The sequence below is a fragment of the Colletes gigas genome, unplaced genomic scaffold (assembly GCF_013123115.1).
Source record: "Colletes gigas isolate AHSC1104 unplaced genomic scaffold, ASM1312311v1 Colletes_gigas_Sc00018, whole genome shotgun sequence".
Lineage (NCBI taxonomy): Eukaryota > Metazoa > Arthropoda > Insecta > Hymenoptera > Colletidae > Colletes > Colletes gigas.
The window spans coordinates 3,483,679-3,510,808 of NW_025106647.1; the positions used below are offsets into that span (position 1 = coordinate 3,483,679).

At 35.4% G+C, this 27,130-nt stretch overlaps 1 protein-coding gene across 1 annotated transcript in view; it reads left to right on the plus strand.

The window, feature by feature from the left end:
* LOC122400453 (nuclear receptor coactivator 2-like) overlaps positions 1-27,130 on the plus strand; it is a 286,464-nt gene that overhangs the window by 119,470 nt on the left and 139,864 nt on the right. The window contains exon 3 of the mRNA XM_043401934.1: positions 8,148-8,204. Coding sequence (XP_043257869.1) covers positions 8,148-8,204 — 57 coding nt within the window. The remainder of the gene's footprint in view (positions 1-8,147; positions 8,205-27,130) is intronic.

The window sequence follows — 27,130 nt, forward strand, 5'->3', positions numbered from 1 at the left end:
TTTTCAAACAGCCATAAATCCTACAATAGTGAATATATTTCATTGAAATTTTTTTTTTTGGGGGGGGGGGGGAGTAGAGTTCGTGGATATCTACAATAAAGTATTAAACAACTTTTCTGTACAGTGCCAACCAAAATGATTAAAAATCACAAACGAATTTTGAAGAAAAATCGACGACAGGGATGCCTAAATTTTTCGACGAAATTAAAAAATTTCAAATCATTTACGGAAAAATTATTTTCAGTTGCAGTGGTCAATTACAAAAATTTTTGGTGAATAACCATACCCTCGATATTCTACTCACTTTCGAGAAAAAAATTTGAGTAGGTGCAGAAATATTTAGGTGAAAAAAAAATTTTAAATCCATCTAAAAAAATTATTTTTAGCTAGGGGGGTTAATTACAATCATTTTTGGTGAATAGACATACCCGCGAAATCCTGCGCATTTTCGAGAAAAAAATTCAGTACGGACTGAACTTTAAACGTTGATAACTTCTTAACGAAGCTTTCATCAACAAATTGGTATTCTTGATTTTCGTCTTATTTTGGCCTCTAGAATCTCCCATTAAAACTTTTCCCAGGGGTGGCCGAACACCCTGTATAACACGAGAAACAAAAATTTTAGTTAGTTTAAATTGAGCAGTTCAATTTTATCAAATGTAAAGGATGATTTATTACTATTTCAGTAAATGCAATAATTTACTGTTAAATGCTTTTAATGTAGAATACTATTATTTAATCTGTAGTAAATATTATATTGCAATACCAAAATAATTCGTAAACAAAATGTTTAAACCTTTTGGGAATTCACAATAAAGTATCGTTTCTCATGTGTTCCGATCAGTAACATAAAGTACTGGCAAGTATTTTCTTACATAGGAAAGAGGATCTTACGTAAGAGTAATCAATCCCTATATTGTCTCTATATGTCAATGTATTACTTAATTCGCTTAAATCGCGTTTTGTTCAATTCTCCGACTTCAGTTTAATGTTGACTACGTATTTTTATTTATAATCAGAAAACACTACTATTTTTTGAATATTATAACTACACACACACAGAATTTTATAATCAATATTTTCTCTTCAAAAATTAAATGGCATTGATGCCCTGTACGTAGTATTCATTATATTTTTATAATGAACAATCTTTGCGATACAAAGCAAAACAGAATTCGATGTACACATATCCATACATGCAGAATTTTGAAAAAAAAAAAAAAAAAAATAACCTTGTGTATTGCATTTTTGGATTCACGGTGCCTCAAAACATGAAAACATGTAAAACGGTCGGGGGTAGAATTTCGAACGATAGAAGCACACTTCCTGTCCGTTGTATTCGATAACAGTCAAACAAGTAAAACTACGGACAATTGTTTTGATTCGTTCGATGAATAATTCGTCGAACAGTGAACCGTTCGCATTTCTTTTTGTATCAGCAGATTTACATTTCACTATGTAATCAGATAGAATAACGAAGTGAAACAACGAGGAAATTTGCATAACTCTCGGCGTTGTCTCGGAGAGGCTCATTAATGCGAGTACCACATTGCTTTATTAAGCGATAGAGACGTAATAAGAAGCCATTATTAGTCATTGTTGCGCAGTTCCAATTAAATACGCGATTCGTCGTTGATACATCGTTGCTGGATAGTCTTGGGTGCACGAGAGGGTCATTAGGTTCTGCTCGTCGTGTTAATTCGTATATTCGTAAAAAGGAAATCAACGTATAATCACTGGCGATAAGAGATCAATTGGTAAAAATTAATTGGATCGTGCATCGAGTAATATCGCTTCTCTTTTATGCGTTGGAAATTAATTCCTTTTCATTTTAATAGTATCGATATAAAAAAAGAAATTTGTATTTAGAAAAGTTGATTTTACAACGCGGTTTTATTAATATCAATTTGAATTAGATATTAGAACGAAATAATATTTAGCCTTAATAATATATAGACGTTATTCGTATATAGTAAAATAAAAATAGTGCGTTTAATTTGTTCTTTTTTGAATTTCTAGAAGTAAGTATCCAGACAAGAGTCCGTCGTTTCTCGAGAAAAATAGGCGCTATCCGTATATAGTAAAATAACAATAGTGTGTTTAATGTGTTCTTTCTTAAATTTCTAGAAATAAGTGTCTAGGCAAGAGTCCGTCGTTACTCGACAAAAATAGGATAGAAATAATTGATAACATGAATTACAGAAATATCGAGTCCAGACTCACGTCAGACAATTGTTGGAAATGAAAGGAAATTTTAATTCGATCAATTTTGTTTTTTAAACTAACATGAGTCTTGTGCACATTTCAACGAAAAATCAGTACTTTGTGAGCAAAATATTCATTATTTTCAATACCTGAGAATATAAAATACTATTGAGAATACCTTTTCTTCGGTGACTGTTTAGCAATTTCCCACGTGTGGTCGTCACCTTTTCACGATATCGTTCCGGTTCAAGAGTCACGAAATAGAAGTTGAAAGAACGAAATAATCGAACGTTTTACAAGAAAATTAGTACACACTCTTAATTGGAGTAAAAGGTTAAAAATGTAGAAAATATAAGGAATATGGTCCTAACTAATCGGTGAACGGTCTGTAGAAAATATAAGGAATATTCTAAACTGATTAAATAACTATATATTTAAATGTTGAACACAACCACTTTAATTATTTATTAGATATCACATAGTTTCACATGAACAACAGAGTAACGAACAAAAAGGTAACGAACAAAAAACGACGCGACTCACGCCGACCATGAGGCCACTCGGTTGTGTGCTTATTGAAGCGCGCGAATATGAATTCCTTAACAAAAAAAATATGATTCGTTCTTTTATAAATCTAACTTTTTCAATCTTTCTTTATTCTGTAACACATTTTAATAATTTTTCATTTCTCTCCATATTTATAATATTCGGAGTACTTTGTAATAAGCTGTTGCATAAGAAATGTGTTGCAAATATTGTATGAAAGCCAATATCTAAATTTAAATTAAAAAACTTCGAGGTATTCCATTATCGTGAATAATCCAAATGACAGGTAAATGAATTTTCAAAAGGATCTAGTGAAATAAGCTCATCTGAAATATTAATTTAGAGACATCCAAAATTCGAGTATATACAGGCTTCGTTCTGGAAAAATTATTTTCGATTGCGGGGGTCAATTATAATCAGTTTTGGTCATTAGACATATCCCCGAATTCCTACCCACTTTCGAGAAAAAAATTCGAGGAGGTATGAAATGTTTCGACAAAATTAAAAAATTTCAAATCGTTTTGGAAAAATTATTTTCGGTTGCAGGAGTCAATTACAATCAGTTTTGGTCATTAGACATATCCTCGAATTCCTACCTACTTTCGAGAAAAAAATTCGAGGAGGTATGAAATGTTTCGACAAAATTAAAAAATTTCAAATCGTTTTGGAAAAATTATTTTCGGTTGCAGGAGTCAATTACAATCAGTTTTGGTCATTAGACATATCCTCGAAATCCTACCCACTTTCGAGAAAAAAATTTAGAGAATATATAAAATTTTTCGACAAAATTAAAAAATTTCAAATCGTTCTGGAAAAATTATTTTCGGTTGCAGGGGTCAATTACAATAATTTGTGGCCAGAAATGTTTCTATAATTTTTTAACGAAGCCTTAATCAACAGATTCTTGATATTCGTCTTATTTTTACCTCCAAAATCTCCCATTAAAATTTTTCCCAAAGGTGGTCGAACACCCTGCATATTCAATGCTCAGAATATACCAATGATCAATCAGTCATTGACCAACTTCAAAATTTTATTAGAATAGCGCGTGTCGGAACGAAAGTGTCGATCGAAGATAAATTACAGAACTATTCGAAATCTAGCCAGGACGATAATTTATGTATTTCCGCGAATTGGTATGGCCAACCTCGCATAGGCGAGCGATCGAGTTCCCCGCGGACAGTACGCGTTGTTCGAATTCCACTGACATGGCAGCCAACGTGTTAAACGATAGGACAAAAAATAGGACAGAAATAATAGCGTGGGGCAACGGAAGTAGCGAACCCCGGCACTCGAAAAATTCTAGAGCGGTTCCCCAGGCCGCTTCGGTTACCTCGGCTACCAAGATGGACCCTTTTCGGAATACACGGGGATCTTCTGGCCAACTATATGCCGGCTCCGTGAAATCGCTTCGGTCCACGGCTGAACACAGCCGACCGGATTTTAATTTTAACGTCGTCAGAAGCGGTCGACGTTCGGGGAACTGGCGGGGCGCCCCCTTCCTCTTCTTCGACACAGCCTCCTGGTGTTCCTTGGTCGGCTTCTTTCCCCTTACTCCCCCGTTTCTTTTCTTCGTCGCGGACCGTTTTATCCTCTTTTTCTTGCCATAGCACGCGGCCTTCTTGCTCCCTAGGAACCCCACGCTCTTCACGGCACGGAGGAGGGAAGCCGCCCCTCTTCAACCGCGCGAGTTTCTCCGGTATCGATCCCCCGTGCTCTGCTACTCGTCAACTGCGTATTCCTTGTGGTCGATTTTCATTCAACGTACGCTTTACGCACGATTTCTGAGACGAAATCGTTCTGCTGCAACGGGTATCGTCTATTTTTTCGATTCAACACTTTCACTGCCACGTGATCCATATACAGTTCGGCCACTCCTGGGAAAAATTTTAACGGGAGATTCTAGAGGCCAAAATGAAACGAAAATCAAGAATAACAATTTGTTGATTGAGTCTTCGTTAAAAAGTTATTAACGTTTAAAATTCAATGTCGATACGTTACTAAGTAGGGTTTCCCATGCTGAGTGAGAACGTTAATAACTTTTTAACGAAGCCTTAATCAATAAATTGGTATTCTTGGTTTTCGTCTTATTTTGGTCTCTAGAATCTCCCATTAAAATTTTTCCTAGGGGTGGCCGAACACCCTATATAGGTGACTCTATGGTTTCTCTATGGAACTAAAATAATTAATTCTACAGTTGAGATGACAAATTTTAAGTTACGTAGTTTACAATTGCCTGAAACCAAAGTTTTAAGATTTTAGTCTGACAATCAATGCACTTAGAGGGATATTATTGTCTAGACTGTCCTTTTTCGAATTGTTTCGTGATTTTCTTTTTAGTGGTATTTATTTCTATATGTAATTATCCTATTCGGATTTAAGCGAGCAACCTCGAGGGGGGAAAGTTCGAACACCCACTCGAACGTCGAACTATCGATCCAGGAGTCGCGCTTACGCGGTAATTATAGAAGATCAGAGAAACTTTTGCACGTGCGAGCAGCTCGGTGCAACGTGCGTTCCTAATTATTCCGTAACTGTTGCGAACACGATCAGCGTGCGAGTACCAAGCGAGTGCCACTTACCGCTTCCACCGTAGTTCTGCTCATTAGCGGCCTCAACTATCTTTCATGCATCTTATTTCTTTCATTCTCTTTTGTTTGCGTTTTCAGTTTCAATTTACCCCTTGCGTGAGAATCCAACGCCGATGAATGAGTCAACACTTATTGGGGTACCATTACTTGCAGTTTGATCGTCGCGAATTACGCGTAACTTAATATCTATTCCTATCCTGTCAAGTACACGCTACCATTATTGAACGCACAAGAACATTGATTACTTATAATTAATAAATTATTACTACTACTTTTTGTTAAATCACCCGTGGGAAACATTTTAATGGCGAATTCTAGAGGCCAAAATAAGACGAAATTCAAGAATACCAATTTGTTGATGGAGGCTTTGTTAAAAAGTTATTAACGTTTAAAATTCCGCACGTACTGAATTTTTTTCTCGAAAATGCACAGGATTTCGGGGGTACGTCTGTTCACCAAAAATTATTGTAATTGACCCCCGCAACCGAAAATAATTTTTTCAGAGCGATTTGAAATTTTTTAATTTTGTCGAAAAATTTCATACCTTATCGAATTTTTTTCTCGAAAGTGGATAGGATTTTGAGGATATGTCTAATGATCAAAACTGATTGTAATTGACCTCTGCAACCCAAAATAATTTTTCCAGAACGATTTGAAATTTTTGAATTTAATTGTTAATAACTTTTTAACGAAGCCTTCATCAACAAATTGGTATTCTTGATTTTCGTCTTGTTTTGGCCTCTAGAATCCCTCATTAAAATTTTTCCCCGGGGGTGGCCGAACACCCTGTATATTATGTAATATAAAATAAATTTTTTTATTTGATTTTTATTAAGATCATTACAAACCATAGTTGCTATTTACATTTATTTAAGTTGAAAATTTGTTAAATAAAATCTAGTCGATTGGTATGCTTCAAAAAGTTTACTGCAGTAGAGTTTCCATTATTCGGCACACGGGTATTCCGGCATTATTACCCCGACTATTCTTCGGTAAATGTTACGTATTGTATTTCGCGTAAACAAAGAAGTCACAGCCGCATGCATTCAACAGTGACGTCAATACCAAATGGTTGAATAAAGCGTAAAAATTTTATTTTTTATTAATAAATTGTATTACAACATTACCCATGATTGTGTTTATTAAAAATCAAAAACGAATTTTAAAGAAAAATCGATAGTGTGTCGGTGCAGAAATTTTTTGATGAAATTAAAAAATTTCGAATTCTGGAAAAATTATTTTTGGTTGCGAAGGTTAATTATAATTGTTTTTGTTGAATACACGAATAGATCCATCTTTTTACACTCATTCAAGTCTTTAGTTTTCTAAATTAGTTCTGAAGTGGTATTTGAACATTTATAGGAAAAGTATAGTGAAAATTATATTCAATATCGTGTCCCCTTCATTGACCGGCTTGCACCATTTGTCGACTATCTCGTGCCTACATTTCTAACCAACAATATTCCCTTCTACACATGGAACAAATTTTTGATAAATTTCTATGTAGTAATGTAATAAGTTACTATTAATAATGGATGCAAATTGTACTTTTAATTGTTCATTATATCATATAGAATTGTACATTTTTACGTTTTTAAATTGTATATTTCATTGTTAAATTACTTTTTTCTCATTGATGTTTCTTTCTCATTTGATTCAGTTTTCTTTCCTCGTTTTGACTATTTTTATTTTCCACAGATAATATATTTATGTTAATTCCCATAAAAAAATTGATGATAATTTTTGTTTTGATTCTTTTGACAAAAATATATTTTGAAGCTTGAAAATAATATTGTATCCTATTCAGTTTTAATTTATTTATTGGACATGAATCTTCTTGCAAATTGTCTTATGACATTTATCACCTGTTGATGAATACTGTCTTTTTGTGATGGACAGATATTCTTAAATTTAAATTTAAATTTAAATTTAAATTCCCCGTTTCATTTTCTCTATCGCTTTAGTCACTAAACATGGTTTTACTTGTTTTTCTGGCGCGGTTGTTCAGCGGTTAACTTTTATGGTTTGTTCGATATTTCATTGCAAAGTAACAACTCAAAGATCGGTATTAAGCTACGTTCCCACGTGCTCGACACACGACGCAGAACACATTTCAGACACTTGAAAAGGGTCGTTTAAACCAATGTTCCTCGAATTTTTTTCAACCATGGTTGAAGCAACTCGCATAACTCAACGAACCCACTAGTCCCTCCCATAACCCTTTCTTGTCGATAGGTCATATATTACCGCCTGAAGTGCGAGGCCACAAACACCTGAAATGCAAAATGGTGGACTTCTTGCAGCTTTTAGTAGCTTTGAATTAATTCAAATTAAAATTCAATTTCTGGTATGAATGTTTTTAATCCTCCAAAAAATCTGAAATTTTGCACAAATCAAGTACACGTGAACACCTAATCGCATTGCTATTTTTCATTTTGGCTCTAAAACGGTTCTAGGAGCGTTTTCACCCTTGCAACAAAATTCTGATTTTATATACATTTAACATCTTTGAAACTACAAGAAATATTTAAAAAAAGTTAAATGCAAAACGTTATAGTTTCTAATCCTTTACAATTTCTTTTCTCCCATCTTAATTTCGAAAAATTGTATGTTTAATAAAAACCTCTTCACGCCCTTGGCCACATATGTGGACGTTTAGTTCTTTTGTTTTTTATAATTATAGTTACTGTCAATAATAAAGAGACCCCTCAAAAATAAAATAAAAAATCGTCCCTGAAGAGGTTAATCCCCACATTTAAAAAATTGTTCGGTCCAGAATAAAAAGATTGTCCTTTTTAATTTCAGTTTCAGTTTTGGGAGAAGGAAGAAGACTCCAGGAACCGGATCAAAGGAATATGAGAGGTGATTAAGAGCTGCAATTCCTTTTGGTCCGAAACTCTTCGCAAACGGTGATGTTATTAACGTTGTCCCGTTTTAGGGTTTCCTTCCGTCAGGGCGTTTAGACAGGTTTGCAATACATACCGTTATGAAACAAACACGTGTTCCGAACTGGTGATCACTGGTGACACGGTCTTCATCAGACTTCAATACCCCTCATTAGACTTCAATACATCCTTCGCGACCTCTTGCGTAACTGTCTTCCTGCCGAGTGTTTTCGTGTTAATTCAATTTCATTACTTCGTTAACGAAGTGTCTACAGGATGTTGAAGGAGGAAATGTCTCATTACTGTGTCAGGAGATTGTGCAGGTGACTCTGAGCGAAAAATATACCATCGCGTTATGTTCGATATACGGACGCGGCTAAAAATTTGCCAATTATCGGATTATGTAGCCATTCTACCGGAAATACGACAGATTGCCCACCAAAAAAGAAAAATCGCAAATGTTCCTTGAAAATTACCTGCTGGATAACAGATTTTTTAAACTGTAAAATTTTTGCGATTTAACAAATTTAGTAAACCGTGAGTAAATTCTGGAATTAAGTTCCGAGTACATTAAAAAACTGTTTATAAAATTACACTAATTGAAAAGTACCTATTTCCTCGCGATATAACTAGTGGTTATTGGGTGATTAAGTTTTTATTTGTATTTTTGTAAATTAGTAACTAATAATAGCTCAAACTGGCCCCCAAACGATGCAGATTTTTTTAAACATATATTATACGCCACGACTAAAAAATTGTCCAAAATTGAGTCTTCAATTGTGTTGCGTTCAGTACGATGGTACAAGTTTTGAACGAGCACAGTAATGTTGCTTCCTCTCGGAAGACCCTGCGCACCGGAAGTGTTCGAACAATTTTTTAAAGTTGCGTCGAATGTTGACTCGAGATGGGGCTCGTAAAACCGGGCTCGTTTCTTTCATTGGTCCAAAGTGGACCCACGAGAGAAAGTATTTCTACATTCTTGCGCGCGCTGGCCATAATGTCTTCTTTGTAACGGGATTTAAAGAGCAATGCATGCCACGGGAAACGGTCGAACCTTGGATCCTCGTGTACCAAACGGAAGTCGCCCGATCGCGTGTATCCTTGAACCTGCGTGTGTTCCAAAAATCCGTACTGTTTGGACCGTTGTCACCGACGGGAAGACATTTGCATACTCGAAGGCAAAGGACAGTACCGAGTTGTGCGTAGTTCAACCAAACGAACGAACCTTGCGTTTCGACGATAGTAACGAATATTTTCATCAAACATTTTTGGACTTTTATTTTTTTTTTAATTTTCTTTTATTTCTTTTAAATTATATTTTTATTATTATTCTTTTTCAATTCGTCCATTGTCGATAATAAGTTTAAATTATTTTGTATCTCGGCAAGGGATTGGCATATCAATGAAAGATAATTGTGTGTCTATTTTGCTCATCGCTCTCTCTATTTCATTTATTTTTCTCTTGAGCTTCAGTTCGAGATTAAAGTACCTACATACTTACCCGCCTTCAAGCGAAAACAGTAATTAAATACTTTATACCTTTCTCAAATTATCCTGATGGTTTTTCAGAATTGCATCAGGAGCGCATTAGATAGAGAGAAATTTTATTAAAAATAAAATTGTGCAATGTGCCATTTGTTCATCTCAAAGACACAGCATACAAATTGTCAAGAGTGTTTCCATGTTTTATTTATAGACTATTTAAAAAAAATACAGTTAATTTTAATCTCAACAAAGATAGTCACTTTTCGAAACATATTTTATATTAATTATAAATAATTATAATTTCTTCAAAATTTGCGTTCGATCGAAAATATAAAAAAAGGCTCGATAGGTCACAATTTCGATCGCTCGTTGCACACTTCTGCCAGGTTGACGTCTACGTTCACGTCGACGTCGCGCGTACAAACGTGTCGATTGACTTTACGACCGCAAATAATGCCGCCTTTAGGAGCGATCAGCTCTCGCGGTGGATGCTTCCACCTACACAAATATTGATACAGACGAGTGCGTGCTCGTGTCCCGACGCCTCGTTAAGTCGTCTAACAATTAACCGCGGCAGTCGAGTTAAGTGCTCCCCACGTGAATATCCTGGCTCGATCCCTTCGTTTGCTCCTGGCTCGCGTACTTCCGATCGGCCTTGCGTTTGAGATCTTCATGCGAGCTAATTATTTCGTCCTACCGTTGATACCCGATGCATAAAGACGACGTTCATCGACTGCTTGACAACCGAATTGTATAATACTTGCCGCCTTGCGTTGATATACTTCGTCAAACTTTCCTTCAAACATGTCTCGTTTGAATTGTTAATAATAGTAGGCTCTAGTGAATTAATTTTCGGTCCCCAAATCAAATCATTCGTAACATTTATTCATATTTTATTTGTTCGTTGAATAATATATGCCTCGTGTCGATATGCTTCGTTAAACTTTCCTTCAAACATGCCTCGTTTAAATTGTTAATTCTAGTAGACTCTAATAAGTTAATTTTTAGTCCCCAAATTAGATCATTCGTAACATTTATTCATATTTTATTTGTTCGTTGAATTATACAGGATGTCCCGTAACTAGTGTGAGAACCGGAAATGGGGGGTAGCTGAGACGATTCTGAACAACAATTTCCTTTGCAAAAATGTCGGATGGGGCTTCGTTTTTGAATTATTAACGAAAATCACTGACCAATCATGGCGCGTGCCTACCGCGCACTCAAGGCCGTCCGAACTTGGAGAGCCCACGCGTCGGGTAGGTAGCAAGATGTGCATTGAAGATACGTCGAGGATCGAATACAAATAATTAAAAATACTACCACTGCAACTGTTACTTAATTCGTCAATTACTACGTAATTAGTACGTAAATTACTAAATTGAATTTATTAATTATTTGTATTCGCTGTTTCCGAGGAAAAAGGAATAATTGAAATTCGATTTACCTGCTGCGCTGACAATAGGACCCGGACAGTACACCGCTATCGATTGCGGCAAGGTCGAATTGTCAGCGCAGCAGATAAATCGAGTTTCAATTATTTCTCTATTAACCCTTTGTATTTGAGGAATATTTCGGCACGCAGAAATCCAGTCTGCTTTTTCAGTGCAGTTTTCAATAACAAATTTAATTTTCTGAATATAATTCTTATTTTAATTTTAAAACACTCTGGCGAGAAGCGTCACTCGGGTGCGAAGGGTTAATTTCCTACAAATCCCGAGATTTTATTCCTTTTTCCTCGGAAACAGCGAATACAAATAATTAATAAATTCGATTTAGTAAATTACGCACTAATTACGTAGTAATTAACGAATTAGGTAAAAGTTGCAGTGGTAGTATTTTTAATTATTTGTATTCGTTCCTCGACGTATCTTCAATGCACATCTTGCTATCTACCCGACGCGTGGGCTCTCCGAGTTCGGACGGCCCTGAGCGCACGGTAAACGCGCGCCTTGATTGGTCAGTGTTTTTCGTTAATAATTCAAAAACGAAGCCCCATCCGACATTTTTGCAAAGGAAATTGTTGTTCAAAATTGTCTCAGCTACCCCCCATTTCCGGTTCTTACACTAGTTACGGGATACCCTGTATATGCCTCGCGTCGATATGCTTCGTCAAACTTTCCTTCAAACATGTCTCGTTTGAATTGTTGATGCTAGTAGACTCTAGCAAATTAACTCTCAACTCCTTCAATATTCGATAGAGGTGGAATTCAGTAATCAATTTTCTCCATTTCACATGCAGTTGAATATATAAAAATTAACATATTTTTCAAAATTATTTACCATTAAGATAAACGTCACTATTAAGATGACGAAGTTGAGAGCGATGAGTTTTATTTCATTAATCAGACTGAGAAGATATTGCACCGGGGGTTAAAACATGTTTAGATTTTATTTTTCTGTTTGGTTCGACCCGTTAACGTTAACTGTCCACGATGTTAATAAAAACCGTGACTCGAGGGCTATCGTTATTTGTCAACTATCGCCGGAGAGCAACTCTATTTTCCAGCTACATGTTTCACCACCCACGACGTGCCCTTTGCGGTTTTACGACGACGCCCTGCGAAACTGCCTTGCTTTCGTTACCAGCGACGATTTACAAGCAATTTTCTCGCGAAAGAAACAAATTCGTGCTCGCCAATCCGTGAATTACAGTCGAGTTAGAATTTCTTAGAATTTCACTTGATCGAGGGCGCTCTTGAACCTGAAGAACGATGCCTATGCAATAAAGTGGAAGTGGATCGTGGTCGAAGAATAGATATTATACAATTGACTTACAATCACTCCTAACAATCGTTTTTATTCCAATTAAACAAATCTTACAAAAGTTTAAAGTTAATCGTTCTATACAAAATGACATTAAACAAATTTATAATCATCTTAAAATTATCTTTTGGCGCGAAACTATACCGTGCGTCTCGTGATTTCAAATTACAGCTCGTTTCGAATTACCGTGGATGGGTCTTGGTCACGCTTATCGGTGAATCAATTTCAGCGCAAGTGGTTGCAGGAGATCGTTATTTAGTAGGTAGACGTATTTGTAAATCGATGAAATAACCAGAAATAATTTCGGCCAGCCAGATCGTCCAAATACCCTACTGTGCGACGAGTTCGCGACACACGCAAAACTCACGCGATTCTTTCTCCGTCGCGGGCAAAATGAAGGATCGATACGCGGGGATCTTGATGTTCATTACGTAACGCATCCCTGCCCTAGAAGCGCGCCGCTGGTGTTCGGTACGCCTAAACCACTCCCTCCTCTTTCCACCTACACCCTCGTTACCCCCGACCGGTGTGACGCAAAGACGTAAAGTTACGTCATCATGGCAACAGAGCGCCGCGGTGTCGTGTTCCGTCCTCATGGCAACGCCGTTCCTCCCTTCCCAAGTTACATCCACGTTACGTGTTTACCATTAGCATCTCATCTAGCCAGTCCGCGTATTAAATATCATTCCCCTGATTCGTCTTCTCCTTCTTCTCCGTGGATTTGCTCACCGCGGTCACGTTTCTTCGACAATTCGACGACGTAACCATCTTTACAGGCCTCGCGGACCAAACAATTTGTCAAGATGGCGGATTATATATTATACTAAATTGGGGGAACAGAAATCCATTATTTTCACTTTTATCTCGAGACTTTATTTAACCAGTTAACTGTTTCTGACGGGTATACCCGTCATGGAAAAAGTGTACAATTTTGTGTTACGACGAGTATATTCGTCATGAGTAATAAATAGTGACAATTTGCAGTTTAAATAGCAACTTTAGTGAAAATTAAAATATATTCGTATACTTGAAGATGTTTGAAATATTTTGAGGCCCGTCGAAATAAAAGGAACAAATAAAAGTTTATAAGTAATTAATATAAAAAAAATCGCATATAGTATGAATTATTTTTCGTAAATGTATCGTTGTCTTTTATTAGTCATTTCCCGGATTCTGTGCCTTCAACTTCAAAAGCTAATCTTACAGGAAGGTGTGCACATTCGTTTAAAAATAATATTCGAAATGAATCGCAATATTGGTGTTCAACTTGCGAAGTTCTGTTATGGATTGTACCATGCTTTGCTCAATACCATTCTCTAACAGCAAATTAAAGTAAGAAATTGATTTTTCATGTTTTTTTTCGTTCATATGTAAAATATTAAAATAGGAAAAATTTTAATGGTAGATTCTAGAGGCCAAAATAAGACGAAATTCAAGAATACAAATTTGTTGATTGAGGCTTCGTTAAAAAGTTATTACGCGTACTGTCGTGCGTACGCAGCTGTTCGCAGATTGTCGTTCTACAGGCGGGACTTTAAACGTTAATAACTTTTTAACGAACCTTCAATCAACAAATTGGTATTCTTGATTTTCGTCTTATTTTGGCCCCTAGAATTTTCCATTAAAATTTTTCCCAAGGGTGGCCGTACACCCTGTATATATCTACGTCAATATCTAATAATATTTTTACAAAGATAAAAATAATTGTTACATAACAAATTGTATGAAAAAGCTATCAGTAATGGAAGTACCAGTTAGAATTCGAAAACTATACGAATTTTTTAAGTGTTGTGTTTGTGCGATGTCTAGAGAGATGTTTACGCCTAGATCATTCTAGTAATAGACACCCCACAGAATGATTAAGAAATGAATTTAGTGAGAAAGATATCTAAATAGTTGTTGAACCATATGTACACTACCGCTCATAAGTATTGTGGACACTACCTTAGTTCTTATATCTACCTGAAAAAAATTATGATATCTTTGGTAAATTTGATTACTTTGCATGTATTCTAGCTCGTACAGTATTAGAGAAGATATTTGAGTAATAATTTATTAAATATCTCACCGATAACTATAAAAAATAATTTCCTTTTCGTCTACGTATCCACCGCGTGCTTTTATGACCGCGTTTACCAGTCGTGGCATCCTGGCTACTAACTTTTTCATTATTTCTATATCAATGAGGTTCCACTCAGAATGTAAGATTTCCCACAAATGTTTCTCCGACTTAGGACATCGTTTTCGAACTTGTCTATCTATGTGATCCCATAGTTTTTCTATGGGATTCAAATCGGGCGATTGGGGTGGCCATACCATCATTTTCACTTCAAAATTCTCTTGCAATTGCAGTAAATAATTTCTACATATTGTAGAAGTGTGCTTCGGGTCATTGTCGTGCATAAATGTAAAATTGTGACCAATTATGCGATGTCCAAATGGAATTGCATGTTCTCTCAGAATGTTCAAATACCCTTCTTTTCTTAAAATTCCGTTTATCTTTACTAAATCTCCAGTCATATTGTTCCCAAAACATCCTCATACCATCACAGAACGACCCCCATGCTTAATTGTGGGCACTACACAATTGTCATTTAGTTTTTCAGAAACTTTTCGGCGCACAAAAACACGTCGCTTGGAGCCAAACACTTCGAACTTTGATTCATCAGACCATAACACCTTGTCCCAGTCTTCCAGTGCCCAATTTTTATGGCATTTAGCCCACTGAAGCCTCTTTTTCTTATTTTGTTTTTTTAACAACGGTTTTTTCACTGCAACACAACCTCTAAGACCGCCCTCCTTAAGACGCCTTTTTACTGTCGAAACTGAAATTGTGCAGTCCCTATAATTAGTAATTTCTGCAGTTATTTCAGGGGCTGTGTCTCTCCTATTTCTTTTACTTATAGTTATAATATGGCGATCATCTGCCACAGTTGTTTTTCTGAGTCTTCCAGGTCTTTTTACAGAGGAACAAACTCCTGCAACACCGAACCTTTTGATGCTGTAGCTCACACAAGACTTCGAAACTCCTACTTTTTCGGCAATATTCCTTATAGAATACCCTTCTTTCGATAAAGTAACTATTTTTGAACGCATTTCTACGCTTATTTCGCTTCTTTTTGTGCCCATCGTGCTCTTCCAAGTATTTAAACTGAACTGATCTAGGCAGATCACCAGAGTGATCGCTGTGCTCTTATCTAACATTCTTTCGTTTCGAATTATATTTCCGATAAACTGCGAGAAAATAGCCTTACAAACCGTACACGCGTAACGAATATAACGCAGCTTTCCACCCACCGGATATACTTTTATTTATTTAAGAAAATTGCATAACTAAATTGTTAAATTAGTACTGCTAGAATACATTACATACATACATATACCTAATAGAATTTAGCAACAAACATTATTTAATAATCGAAATATACATTATATATCACAAATTTCGTGAACGCGTTAGGTGTCCACATACTTATGAACGGCAGTGTACATATGGTTCAACAACTATTTAGATATCTTTCTCACTAAATTCATTTCTTAATCATTCTGTGGGGTGTCTATTACTAGAATGATCTAGGCGTAAACATCTCTCTAGACATCGCACAAACACAACACTTAAAAAATTCTTATAGTTTTCGAATTCTAACTGGTACTTCCATTACTGATAGCTTTTTCATACAATTTGTTATGTAACAATTATTTTTATCTTTGTAAAAATATTATTAGATATTGACGAATTAAATAAGCGTTGTTTAGAATCTGTCATAATGTAAATAACAGAAACTAAGAGTGTATTTATAAAATTATTTGATGTTTAAGTTGTCGTTATCCGTTCATAGGGTGAAAATTGTTAAAAGACTGTGAAAAAAAAACGTTTATAGCAGTCGCGTACCCTATGCACGATGTATTCTCAAGTTTTACAGATAGAAACGCGCGACACTTCGTTTGCAATTAAAGAATGCAGGACCGGTTTTCCAAGTCCAACTATACTTCTAACAGAACGGTGACTCACGCCGTTCAATGTACAAAATGCTGAAATCAAAACTGTCCTGCCTTTTATTCGCAAACGTAGAGTCACTTTATATTTAAAAACCAAGCAGAGGCTTATATTCGTATAAAATATTTCTGCCGTCGCTGGATCAAACTTTTTGCATTTTTCGTTATCCATAAAAAACTATTTGCAGAGTAAATCGAGACACGTTTACGTTCATTATAACATTGAACATTCATCATACGTTTATCCACAAACCCATCACTGGTAATTTGTATTAGTTATCGAATATTAAGTTTCAGTCGGTAGAACAAATAAATTTATTTATAGAAATACGTGAAACAATTAGATTGATTAATTGCTTTGGGTCTGGGTATCTAGAGCAGAGGTCGGCAACTTTTTAACGACACATGCCACATCGGAACATTAAGGTTCGTAAGGTTCCACAGTAAGGATTGTTAGTTATACGAATTAGTAAAAAATTAAGATGATATTAACACTAGAACTGTCAAGCCTGTTTAAATCCGTTTTAATAAATTTTCTAATTAAAGATAAATAATATATTCTACATAGAAATATGGTTTTATCTGAAACAATTTAGAAAACAGTATACCTTAAAGGTAATAACATTTTTCACATCAACCTGAATGGTAATTACTGTTATGCTAGAAAATTAACATCAGGTCAGTGCATAAGTTCGTGCGCATTTATGTTACTGCTTGCATAATAAATCTGTATTGCTTATGTTATGAGTCATTTCTTTGTTCTTTTTTTTTTTGGTTAGTCTATTCTATTTGATATAACCAATATGGTTCCAGAGTTAGTAGATGTGGGTGAGGAATAATATACAGGAATGAATATTAATAGTTACTAGATATTCTGTGATTTATTTCTTCGGCGAAGGAAGTGTTTACTGTTTTCAAATACACAGCTTCGACTTTCTTACATTCCTGTTATTAATCAGATTCATAACTACAGGGTGTTTGGCCACACCTGGTTAAAATTTTAATGGGGGATTCTAGAGGCCAAAATAAGATGAAAATCAAGAATACCAATTTGTTGATGGAGGTCTTGCTAAAAAGTTATTAATGTTTAAAGTTCCGCTCGTACTGAATTTTTTTCTCGAAAATGCGCAGAATTTCGGGGGTATGTCTATTAACCAAAAATTATTGTAATTGACCCCCGCAACCGAAAATAATTTTTCCAAAACAATTTGAAATTTTTTAATTTTGTCGAAAAATTTCATACCTTCTCGAATTTTTTTCTCGAAAGTGGATAGGATTTTGAGGATATGTCTAATGATCGAAACTGATTGTAATTGACCTCTGCAACAGACAATAATTTTTCCAAAACGATTTGAAATTTTTGAATTTTATTGTTAATAACTTTTTAACGAAGCCTCCATCAACAAATTGGAATTCTTGATTTTCGTCTTATTTTGGCCTCTAGAATCCCCCATTAAAATTTTTCCCAGGAGTAGCGGAACACCCTGTATATCTCAAAATGAATTACAATCCTCGATATTACTAACTTCTCGTGTATACATTTCTGTGTGATACTGCAAAGTTCTTTTCTTTTCAGAGAGAGAAACAAGCTTGAATAGTAATATCTGTATTTCGCATAATTAATTTAATTAGTCGTTTCGAATAACGTTTCTTTACATAGTTCGTATCTCGTAAGAAGTTGATAACCTGTTGGAAGATTTATTTTGGTTTTGCAATCAAAACGTTGGAAGATACTTGTAGCTTTTATGGTTTTCGGTCTTTGGTTTTATTTAATACAGTTCGTGGCTCTCTCGTAACCATTTCGAACCAGGCCGAAGTTGGAAATGGCCAAATTTGCATTTATACAAATTGTGCTCGAGTATCAAGTTAACAGATTGAATTACTTTGCCAGCAATAAAAGTCATTAAACTCGTCGTTTGATTAATAATTGCATTGAACTGTACGGTTCTTCAGGAAAACAGAGTATATTCCGATACAAAGACGAAACGATTTCAATAATTCATGGTTATTTGAGACCATAGAAATAGGTTCGTTCGATCAATCATCGTAACAGTGTTCCAGATGTACGTTATTCCAGAACATAACTCTATCTGGACGAAATTTCAAATGCTATTGTTATTATCGTTATTAAAAAAACACACGTGTTCCTACTTACGCTACTGTGACATTAATACTGTTTCATATATTGCCACTTTGTTTATAAATATAAATTGTGTGTTTTTGAACGGTAATATAGATTATTGTTATTATTTGGCATATTTTATATTACAAGTGATTTATATTATTACCACCTACAAATAACAATTTATTTTTCATTTTTGTATATTCTTCATACAATCATTCGTCTTATCAGTGTATATACAGGGTGTTCGGTCACCCCTTGGAAAAATTGTAATGGGGGATTCTAGAGGGCAAAATAAGACGAAAATCAAGAATACCAATTTGTTGATGGAGGCTTCGTTAAAAAATTATTAACAATTAAATTCAAAAAATTCAAATCGTTCTGGAAAAATTATTTTAGGTTGCGGGGGTCAATTACAATCATTTTTGGTCATTACACATACCCTCGAAATCATACGCACTTTCGAGAAAAAAATTCGAGAAGGTGTGAACTTTTTCGACGGAAAAAAAATTTCAAATTGTTCTGGAAAAATTATTTTCGATGGCGGGGGTCAATTATAATCATTTTTGGTGTATAGACATACCCCCGAAATCTCACCCACTTTCTAGAAAAAAATTCAAAAACGTGTGAAATTTTGCGATAAAAAAAAAATTTCAAATCATTCTGGAAAAATTATTTTCGGTTGCAGAGGTCAATTACAATCATTTTTGGTTCATAGACATACCCCCGAAATCCTGCGCATTTTCGAGAAAAAAATTCAATAGAGGTGGAACTTTAAACGTTAATAACTTTTTAACGAAGCTTCCATCAAGAAATTGGTATTCTTGATTTTCGTCTTATTTTGGCCTCTGGAATTCCCCATTGAAATTTTTCCCAAGGGCGACCGGACACCCTGTATATTTTCATCGTTTCATCAATTTTGTACGTATGATGAAAAAGTTTATAAAATGTAATTAAAAATGTTTCATATTTTGCTTTTCAAAAATTAAATCTATTATTGTAATATTTGTATATACAAATTAATATTAACATCATTATTAATAGAAACATTTGACTATTATTAAAATTAGATATGGTCCATGCACCAGGTTGTTTACTGCTATTTTTTTAAACGCACCGAATGTATAATTAACTACTTAGCTTTTTATTTGTATATATTTTAATATGCAATTCGATATTAAATGGTCGGTTTGAGAATGAAGTCATCACCATAGTCTCTCGACAAATTCAATCCATTCATAAATCTACATTTCAGTGATAACATCATATGCATCGTACAATATTTTCGTCGCGAAATAAGTGGGCCATTGATTTCGCGTGTGTCATAACACCGGATCGGAAATCCCATGAAGGATCGCTGATCCATTCCAAACACGGTTTTGCGTCGAGACTTTCTTTGCCTCTGGATTAGGGACGATATTTTATACGAACAGAAAATAATAGAAACAAGCATCCACGAATACAATGGACAAATTGTTTCCAAAGATTTAACGCGTCTTCATAAATAAATATGTATCACTTCGATGACTAAATCTTTATAAATAATTTTTGTTTGGTTGCAGATGTTATGAAAGTTGATTAAAATCTTTGACTCGATATAACTGAATTCCTCCAAGAATCGATCTTTCTATCTTCATACAATACTGTTTGGGTAACAATACAGTATTGTCTCTATAGAAGCGACGCTCTCGGGGCTCAACGCTCGGCTATATCGTGGACGAGAAACGATTCTTGATACTTTGTTGACGCCTACTGGAGGCGGCGAGTATAGAAAAGAACAGCGAGCATATGACAAAGAGGGACTGAGCGGCCGAGCATCGCCGAATTTGCTATCGCTTCCTTCGCTTCGGGTCGGCTGTAACGAAACACAGGCGATGTTTATGCGAGCCTATACGAAATCGGTGTTCTAATTCTGACTTCTACCTCTCTTGGTAGAGGTCGCAGAATGAAATACTGATTCTGTATAGGCTCGCGTAAACATCGCCTGTGTTTCGATACAGCCGACGTGGAGTCACTTGAGCGATGCATGCCTTTGATTTCTTATTGCGTTAGTAAATAGGACCTAAATTGTATATCGTATTTGGTGTCATTTTAATCAGAAAAGTGTCACGAATATGTTGATGAAGTTTGAAAAAAGGAAGAACAAAAATAAAGATGAATTTCGTTGTTGATTTAATATTGTATATGTACTAGTTAAATCGTGTCATAACTTCAGTACATATATGTATGTATCGATCGTTTACTGCAATAGTGATATAACCCGAAAAGATATACATAACTTGCGAATTTAAACTGTTTAACCAACTTATTTTACTCTGAGTTGTCTCACGATTTCGGCAAATAAATGATAGGCCAATTAAATTACAATTCCTTTTTTCAGATGAGGATACACTTTAAAGAAAGGTCAAATGTATATTATAATTTATGAAAAACAATAATAAAAATTATGTTGTACTTGATCTTAGTTAAATCAGAAAACTGTCACAGACATGTTAAAAGTTTCAAAACAAGAAAACGAAAAATAAAAAATTTGTATTATTGCACTAGTGTTGCCTTAGTAATTTGAGCCCGTATCGTATGACAATGTTCGACGACCGACTGTCAAACGCGCCGCTATCTTGGGGAACCGCCCATAGGAAGGCATACTCGTCGATACAGCGAGTGCTTAGTTCTAACGGTACGCAGTGGGGATAAGTAGAGGGGATATGATATTTGCCTATATCGTGGACGAGTTCCGAGCTTATATAGAGAAAATACTGTATACAAAACTACTATTTTTATGAATCGTTCATAAAAATATTGATATCTAGCATGGATGAAATGTATCATTTTAGTGTTGGTAAATTTCACGGGGATTAAATACTTTGGCAGAAAGATATATAAAGTTGAAGTTTAGTTTCGAGTTTTTACTGGAGCAGCATTGCATGGGAAAAAGATCTGTCCTGGAAGGAAATACGACTCGTATTGGGTCAGACGTTTTAGTCAGCTTTCGTGAGGCCTATGACGAAGCAGAAATTACTCGACACTGTACATATTCTCCTTACTCATGCTACCCAGAGATGGACAAAGTTTTATTTGTATGGTAGATTACAAGCAGGAACGTCGTGTTCAGTTGTAACATTTAATTCTTGCATTGTCGAGTATAATTTATATTTTTTATTGATAAATAACGAATGAAAATGTATTATAATTGTGCCCATCTCTGATGCTATTATATTTCCCTTAAGGAAGATTAAGGGACTTTCCTACGTGAGTGTTACCTGTTTTTTAAAGCTATTCAAATATAATAAAAATTGACAGAATTGTTTATATTATTCAACACAATGTTTCCGCTAGTTATCTGTATAAATTTGAGGAAATTGCGGTTGAAGGTACCTCTCGTTTATCAATTTGTGTAATTCATGAATTTCGCGATGCTTCCGGTGAATTGTTTTGCTGGTCAGTTATCGCCAACTGTTATCTTAGATATTTCGGATGTTTATTCATAACTTTCTGTTTCTATTACGTGTTCTTTCCTTTTTTCTGTATATGTCTAGCGTCGCGTGAAATTCGCATACGTGGTTATTAGCGACGATAGTGAAACAATTTATTATACAAAAGGGCGCGACATAGATCAAATATTATTGAGAAATATCATCAGTTTATTAATGCGTTAATATGACATTACGAGTGGAAAGGGGTTAAAAGATAGAAAAAAACGAGAATTGAATTTCACCCTCGCATAATGTCACGACGTACACTATCGCTAATAAGTATCTGGACACTACCTTAGTTCTTATATCTACCTGAAAAAATTATGATATCTTTGGTAAATTTGATTACTTTGCATGTATTTTAGCTCGTACAGTATTAGAGAAGATATCTGAGTAATAATTTATTAAATATCTCACCGATAACTGTAAAAAATAATTATATTTCCTTTTCGTCTACGTATCCACTGCGTGCTTTTATGACCGCGTTTACATGATTTAATAATCGAAATATACATTATATATCACAAATTTCGTGAACGCGTTAAGTGTCCACATACTTATGAGCGGCAGTGTACGCAAGAACCGATCCGACTGAAACGCCTAACTCTTCAGGCTGCGTGCGTCTACGATATTTTTTCGTAGTGGTTGCATAATCGCCGACTGATTTATCAGAGTTTTCGAATGCAAAGGGTTACGCGACCTGAATTCATAAAAGGGCCACAGGAAAGGGAAAGGAGATCGAGGAAGGTTCGCGTGCAAAGGTTTTTGAAACGCGTCGGAGTCGAAGCATGCACAGACTGAATGCGCAGACCGCATGCGCCGCGCACGCATATCTGTCCCTGAAACGCTTCCAGTTTAGGTTTGAATTTGGCCAGCGTGTCACGTTCACTGCTGGTATATCGACGGCTTTCACTCGCCGGTTTGATTCACTTTCAAAATTGAAGAGGCTCGCCGCTATTTAACCTAACTCGATTTCGCAGGAAATGCGTTTAACGACGGGTCTCTCTCCCTTCCTCGCGGTCGGTGCTTTTAACCTTTCACTTTTTACGCCGGTTAAGTGGTCGCGGCTCGATTTTTACCGCGCTCCACTTCTCTTTTTTTTTTTTTTTTCTTCTTTCTGCACGAAATAAATCCGCGATTAAGAAACGCACGACGCGCGGCGCAACGAGGCTAGGCACTGCCGTTAACGACCATTGGCTACGTAAGGTACGACGAGATTATTTGTACACGCGTAACGACGTCTATGAACAGGTTCGCGTAGTTGCACAATCCTCGCGAAAGATTCCACGTGTTTTTATCGCGGTGAAAGCGGATCTTAGATAGAATCTGGAATTCCATCGAAGAAGAAATTTGTACGAAATTGGTCGATGCGCATTTGAAGAAACACCAGCAATCTTTGTTATAACTTTTCGTAAAATTTCTCTTTTGTAATTTATATTTTTTTATTTTACTTTTTAACGCCTTCACTGCCATGGTGGTCTGTTTATTATATTTTCCTTTGAAAGTGAAAATGCAATGTTTAATCCTATTTCCCAACGTCTACATTTATATTATCGCGAAAAAATAGTTTAGACTTTTTATTTTCCGACTGTAGAAGCACGTTAACCTCTATACATAACTATACATACATGACAATGCATAATTATGCAAATGCCACGTTACATAATCGCCAAGTCCTCAGAACGAACCGAGGTTCGAACATTATTGTCAATTATGGGATATGCATTATTTAAAACTGACACCGATATTTCTCAGTTTTTATTTCCACAACTGTCCGAGCAAACAATATTAGAATACCTGCGGCATGCTGGCGAAAAGAAATCTTGTAATACCGATCGTTGTATAAACGTAATAATTATCAGTCATCGGCCACGACTATCAATTTCAACTATAAAATTATGGCGAGCTTATTAGCATACTTTCTCCCGGTGAAGCAATTGGAGGTCGAAGAGAAAATGAACGTGTACTCGGTCTTAATTGAAGTTGCAATTGTCAGTGGGAAGTGAAATTTTTTTTTAGTTAGAACATATCGACCAATGGAGATCGGAATTACCTGGCTTTACAACCTCTTATGCAAGTTATAACTTCTTATTCATGATTCTGTTAGTATTTTCTGTAAATATTTTCTGCTAATGATATTAAGATATAGTCATTTACAACTAATTCACGATTTTGATGTTGCGAAATTTATTATTGTCAATGCACATAGTCGCGATCGCCTAGAAAATGAAATCGCTTGGACCTTTGCCCCGTTTTTCTTGCAATAATTCGCCCGTTGGTTAATGAAGAAGGCGTGGTTTGAACGACTGACATGATCGATCGTAAACTTGTACATTTGTCAAAGAGACCGGCACACCAACTTTGATAGATGATACTTGTTGGAGGTAATTTCTTGTTGAAATACGTAAATCAGTCGACACTAGAATATCATTTACAGTGCCAACACATCGAACATAGAAAATGTCACGAAACCGTCGCGTTTGTTTCACGGTATTTCACAGTTAGGATTTGTCTTTGCTGAGCTGAGTGTATGCAAATATGCTTGTACAAACATCCTAAATACAACGAATATTTCTTGGCTGTGTTATAACATTGTCTAATATTCATCTCGGCTATTCAATACATATTATAAATTACACTAATTTATTCATCGAAGGAAATAATAAGACTTTTCTTCGTTCTATACAGATGTACCTCTATAACTTCCAAAGTATGCGTTGCTAAAAAAAAAAAATTTTGTATAAAATAGTTGCATGGTTTGGAAGAGTACACTGTGCAATGCATTTATCTTTTTTATAGATGAAGGCGTTTCGGAGATTTGAAGGTCAACTTTGGTTCTTTCAAAATGAATTACTATACTTTTGTGGCGTCGCCTCCCATGCTTGCCACCAGAGGGGTCGCGCTCTCACAAGCGCTCGACTGATCCTTCAGTTGCTATATGTATACATGTACAGGGTGGTCCACACAATTGTTTCAAGCCATAACTCCGTTATTATTGCATTTACGCAAAAATGCCAAAGGAGAAAGATAAATGGTTCGAAGAGCACTACATCTGTAGGCCTTTAAATTTTTTTTAGATGCAGCAGTGCATGTGCAATTAAAAATTACATCATTTCTTTTAATAGAAATACATTTTTTTTTTTACACAGATCGATTTTTCTGTTCATTCTACGTATAAAATGATTAGGGTACCATGGCAAAAAAATTATTAGATCTCGAGATATTTTCAAAAAATGTCTTTATTGAAAAAGATGCTCAAACGCTTCTCCATTACATTCTAAACATTTCTGATCACGTTTTTTTATTGTTTGCGTAACTGCGTTTAAATTATCTGCACATTCCAGTATGATTCTTTCTCTTAGATTCTCTACAGAAACTATGGGATTTGAATAAATTCTGTCTTTCAAATAACCCCACAGAAAAAAGTCAAGGGGACTTGTATCAGGTGAACGGGCTGGCCAACATATTGATGTATTTGTTGCGATAACGTTATTGAAAAACTTACTTTTTAGAAACCGCACTCTTTCAAATTCTTAGTTTTCGTACTCGAGTTACGATATGTGAATTGCTACTGAATGATGAAATGCTTACTCGTACAAATCAGTTTCTGTTATGATAACAATGTCGAAAGGGTGTTTACCTTTACAACATGGTCATGCAGTGTTTGAGTATCTTCTTCGATAAAGGCATTTTTTGAAAATATCTCGAGATCTAATAATTTTTTTGCCATGGTACCTTAATCATTTTTTACGTAGAATGAACAGAAGAATCGATCTGTGTAAAAAAAAATATGCATTCCTATTTAAAGAAATGATGCAATTGTTAATTGCACATGCACTGCTGCATCTAAAAAAAAATTTAAAGGCCTACAGATGTAGTGCTCTTCGAATCATTTATCTTTCTCCTTTGGCATTTTTTCGTAAACGCAATAATAACGGAGTTATGACTTGAAACAATTGCGTGGACCACGATATTCCTGTATATTCCTCGAACGACTTCCCAATATCCCAGTCGTCTAAGGTAGGGCCTGCTAGAAAGCCTTACTGAGAGTCCACTAGCAGGCCCCTCCTTTCCTTTTTACGCCTCCTACGAATTTCCCGAGATCCTACCCGCTGTGAAACAGCGCCGTCACCCTTTTTATACCCTTATAGAAGAAATGAACACACAAAAATATGAAAAATTATGAAGTTCTAAGTAAAAAAGTGTTTATCTGTATTACATAGTCCTCAGCCTAAGAATTGATGAGTAATTTTGCTTTATTTCTTGACGATTTTCACTGTTGTGCTGAAATCTGTGATAAGGTTGAGTCTCCAATTTGATATCACGCGAAGAAAATTTTCAAAAACTAAAGTGAAATTACTCGTTAGCTATTTGGCTTAGAGTTAATATAGATTAACACATTTTTACTCAGAACTTGATAATTTTTCATATTTTGTTACAAAAAGTATAGAATTCTATTTAAGAAAACAAAGTTGACCTTCAAATCTCCAAAACGCCTTCGCCTGTAAAAAAAAAACAAATATATTACATTGCGTATCTCTTCAAACCATGCAACTTTTTTGAGCAACGTATACTTTGGAACTTATAGAGGTGCACAAGTTGCGTGGACCACCCTGTATATACAATCTATACATTTATTGAAAATAGAACAATTGTTGGACTTTCCAAAATATTTTGTAAATATTTATATTTTAGGTGTAATTCAGAATTTTCTTTTCCAATGTGTAATTAATTATACAGACACACATTCCTGTAATTTATATTCAAGGCGATTGATCATGCACACAGGTTGACTCGTTACTTACAAAACGAATGCTATCGTTTCTTAACAATGAGATAAAAGTAATTAAGAAATAATGATATTCCGGATCGTTTGAGAGGCGATTGCTGATAAATAGACCTACACGCCTCGACTCTCAGCCGTTGATGCCAACGAGTTAACAGTTGTACTAAAAATATAATTGCGCAGAGAAGTTTGCACGCGATTGTGCATTGGCAAGAAGTATTCGACGAGGAAAGAGTTCGTTGATCGATTGTACGTATCGTCTAATTAATGTTTCGGAT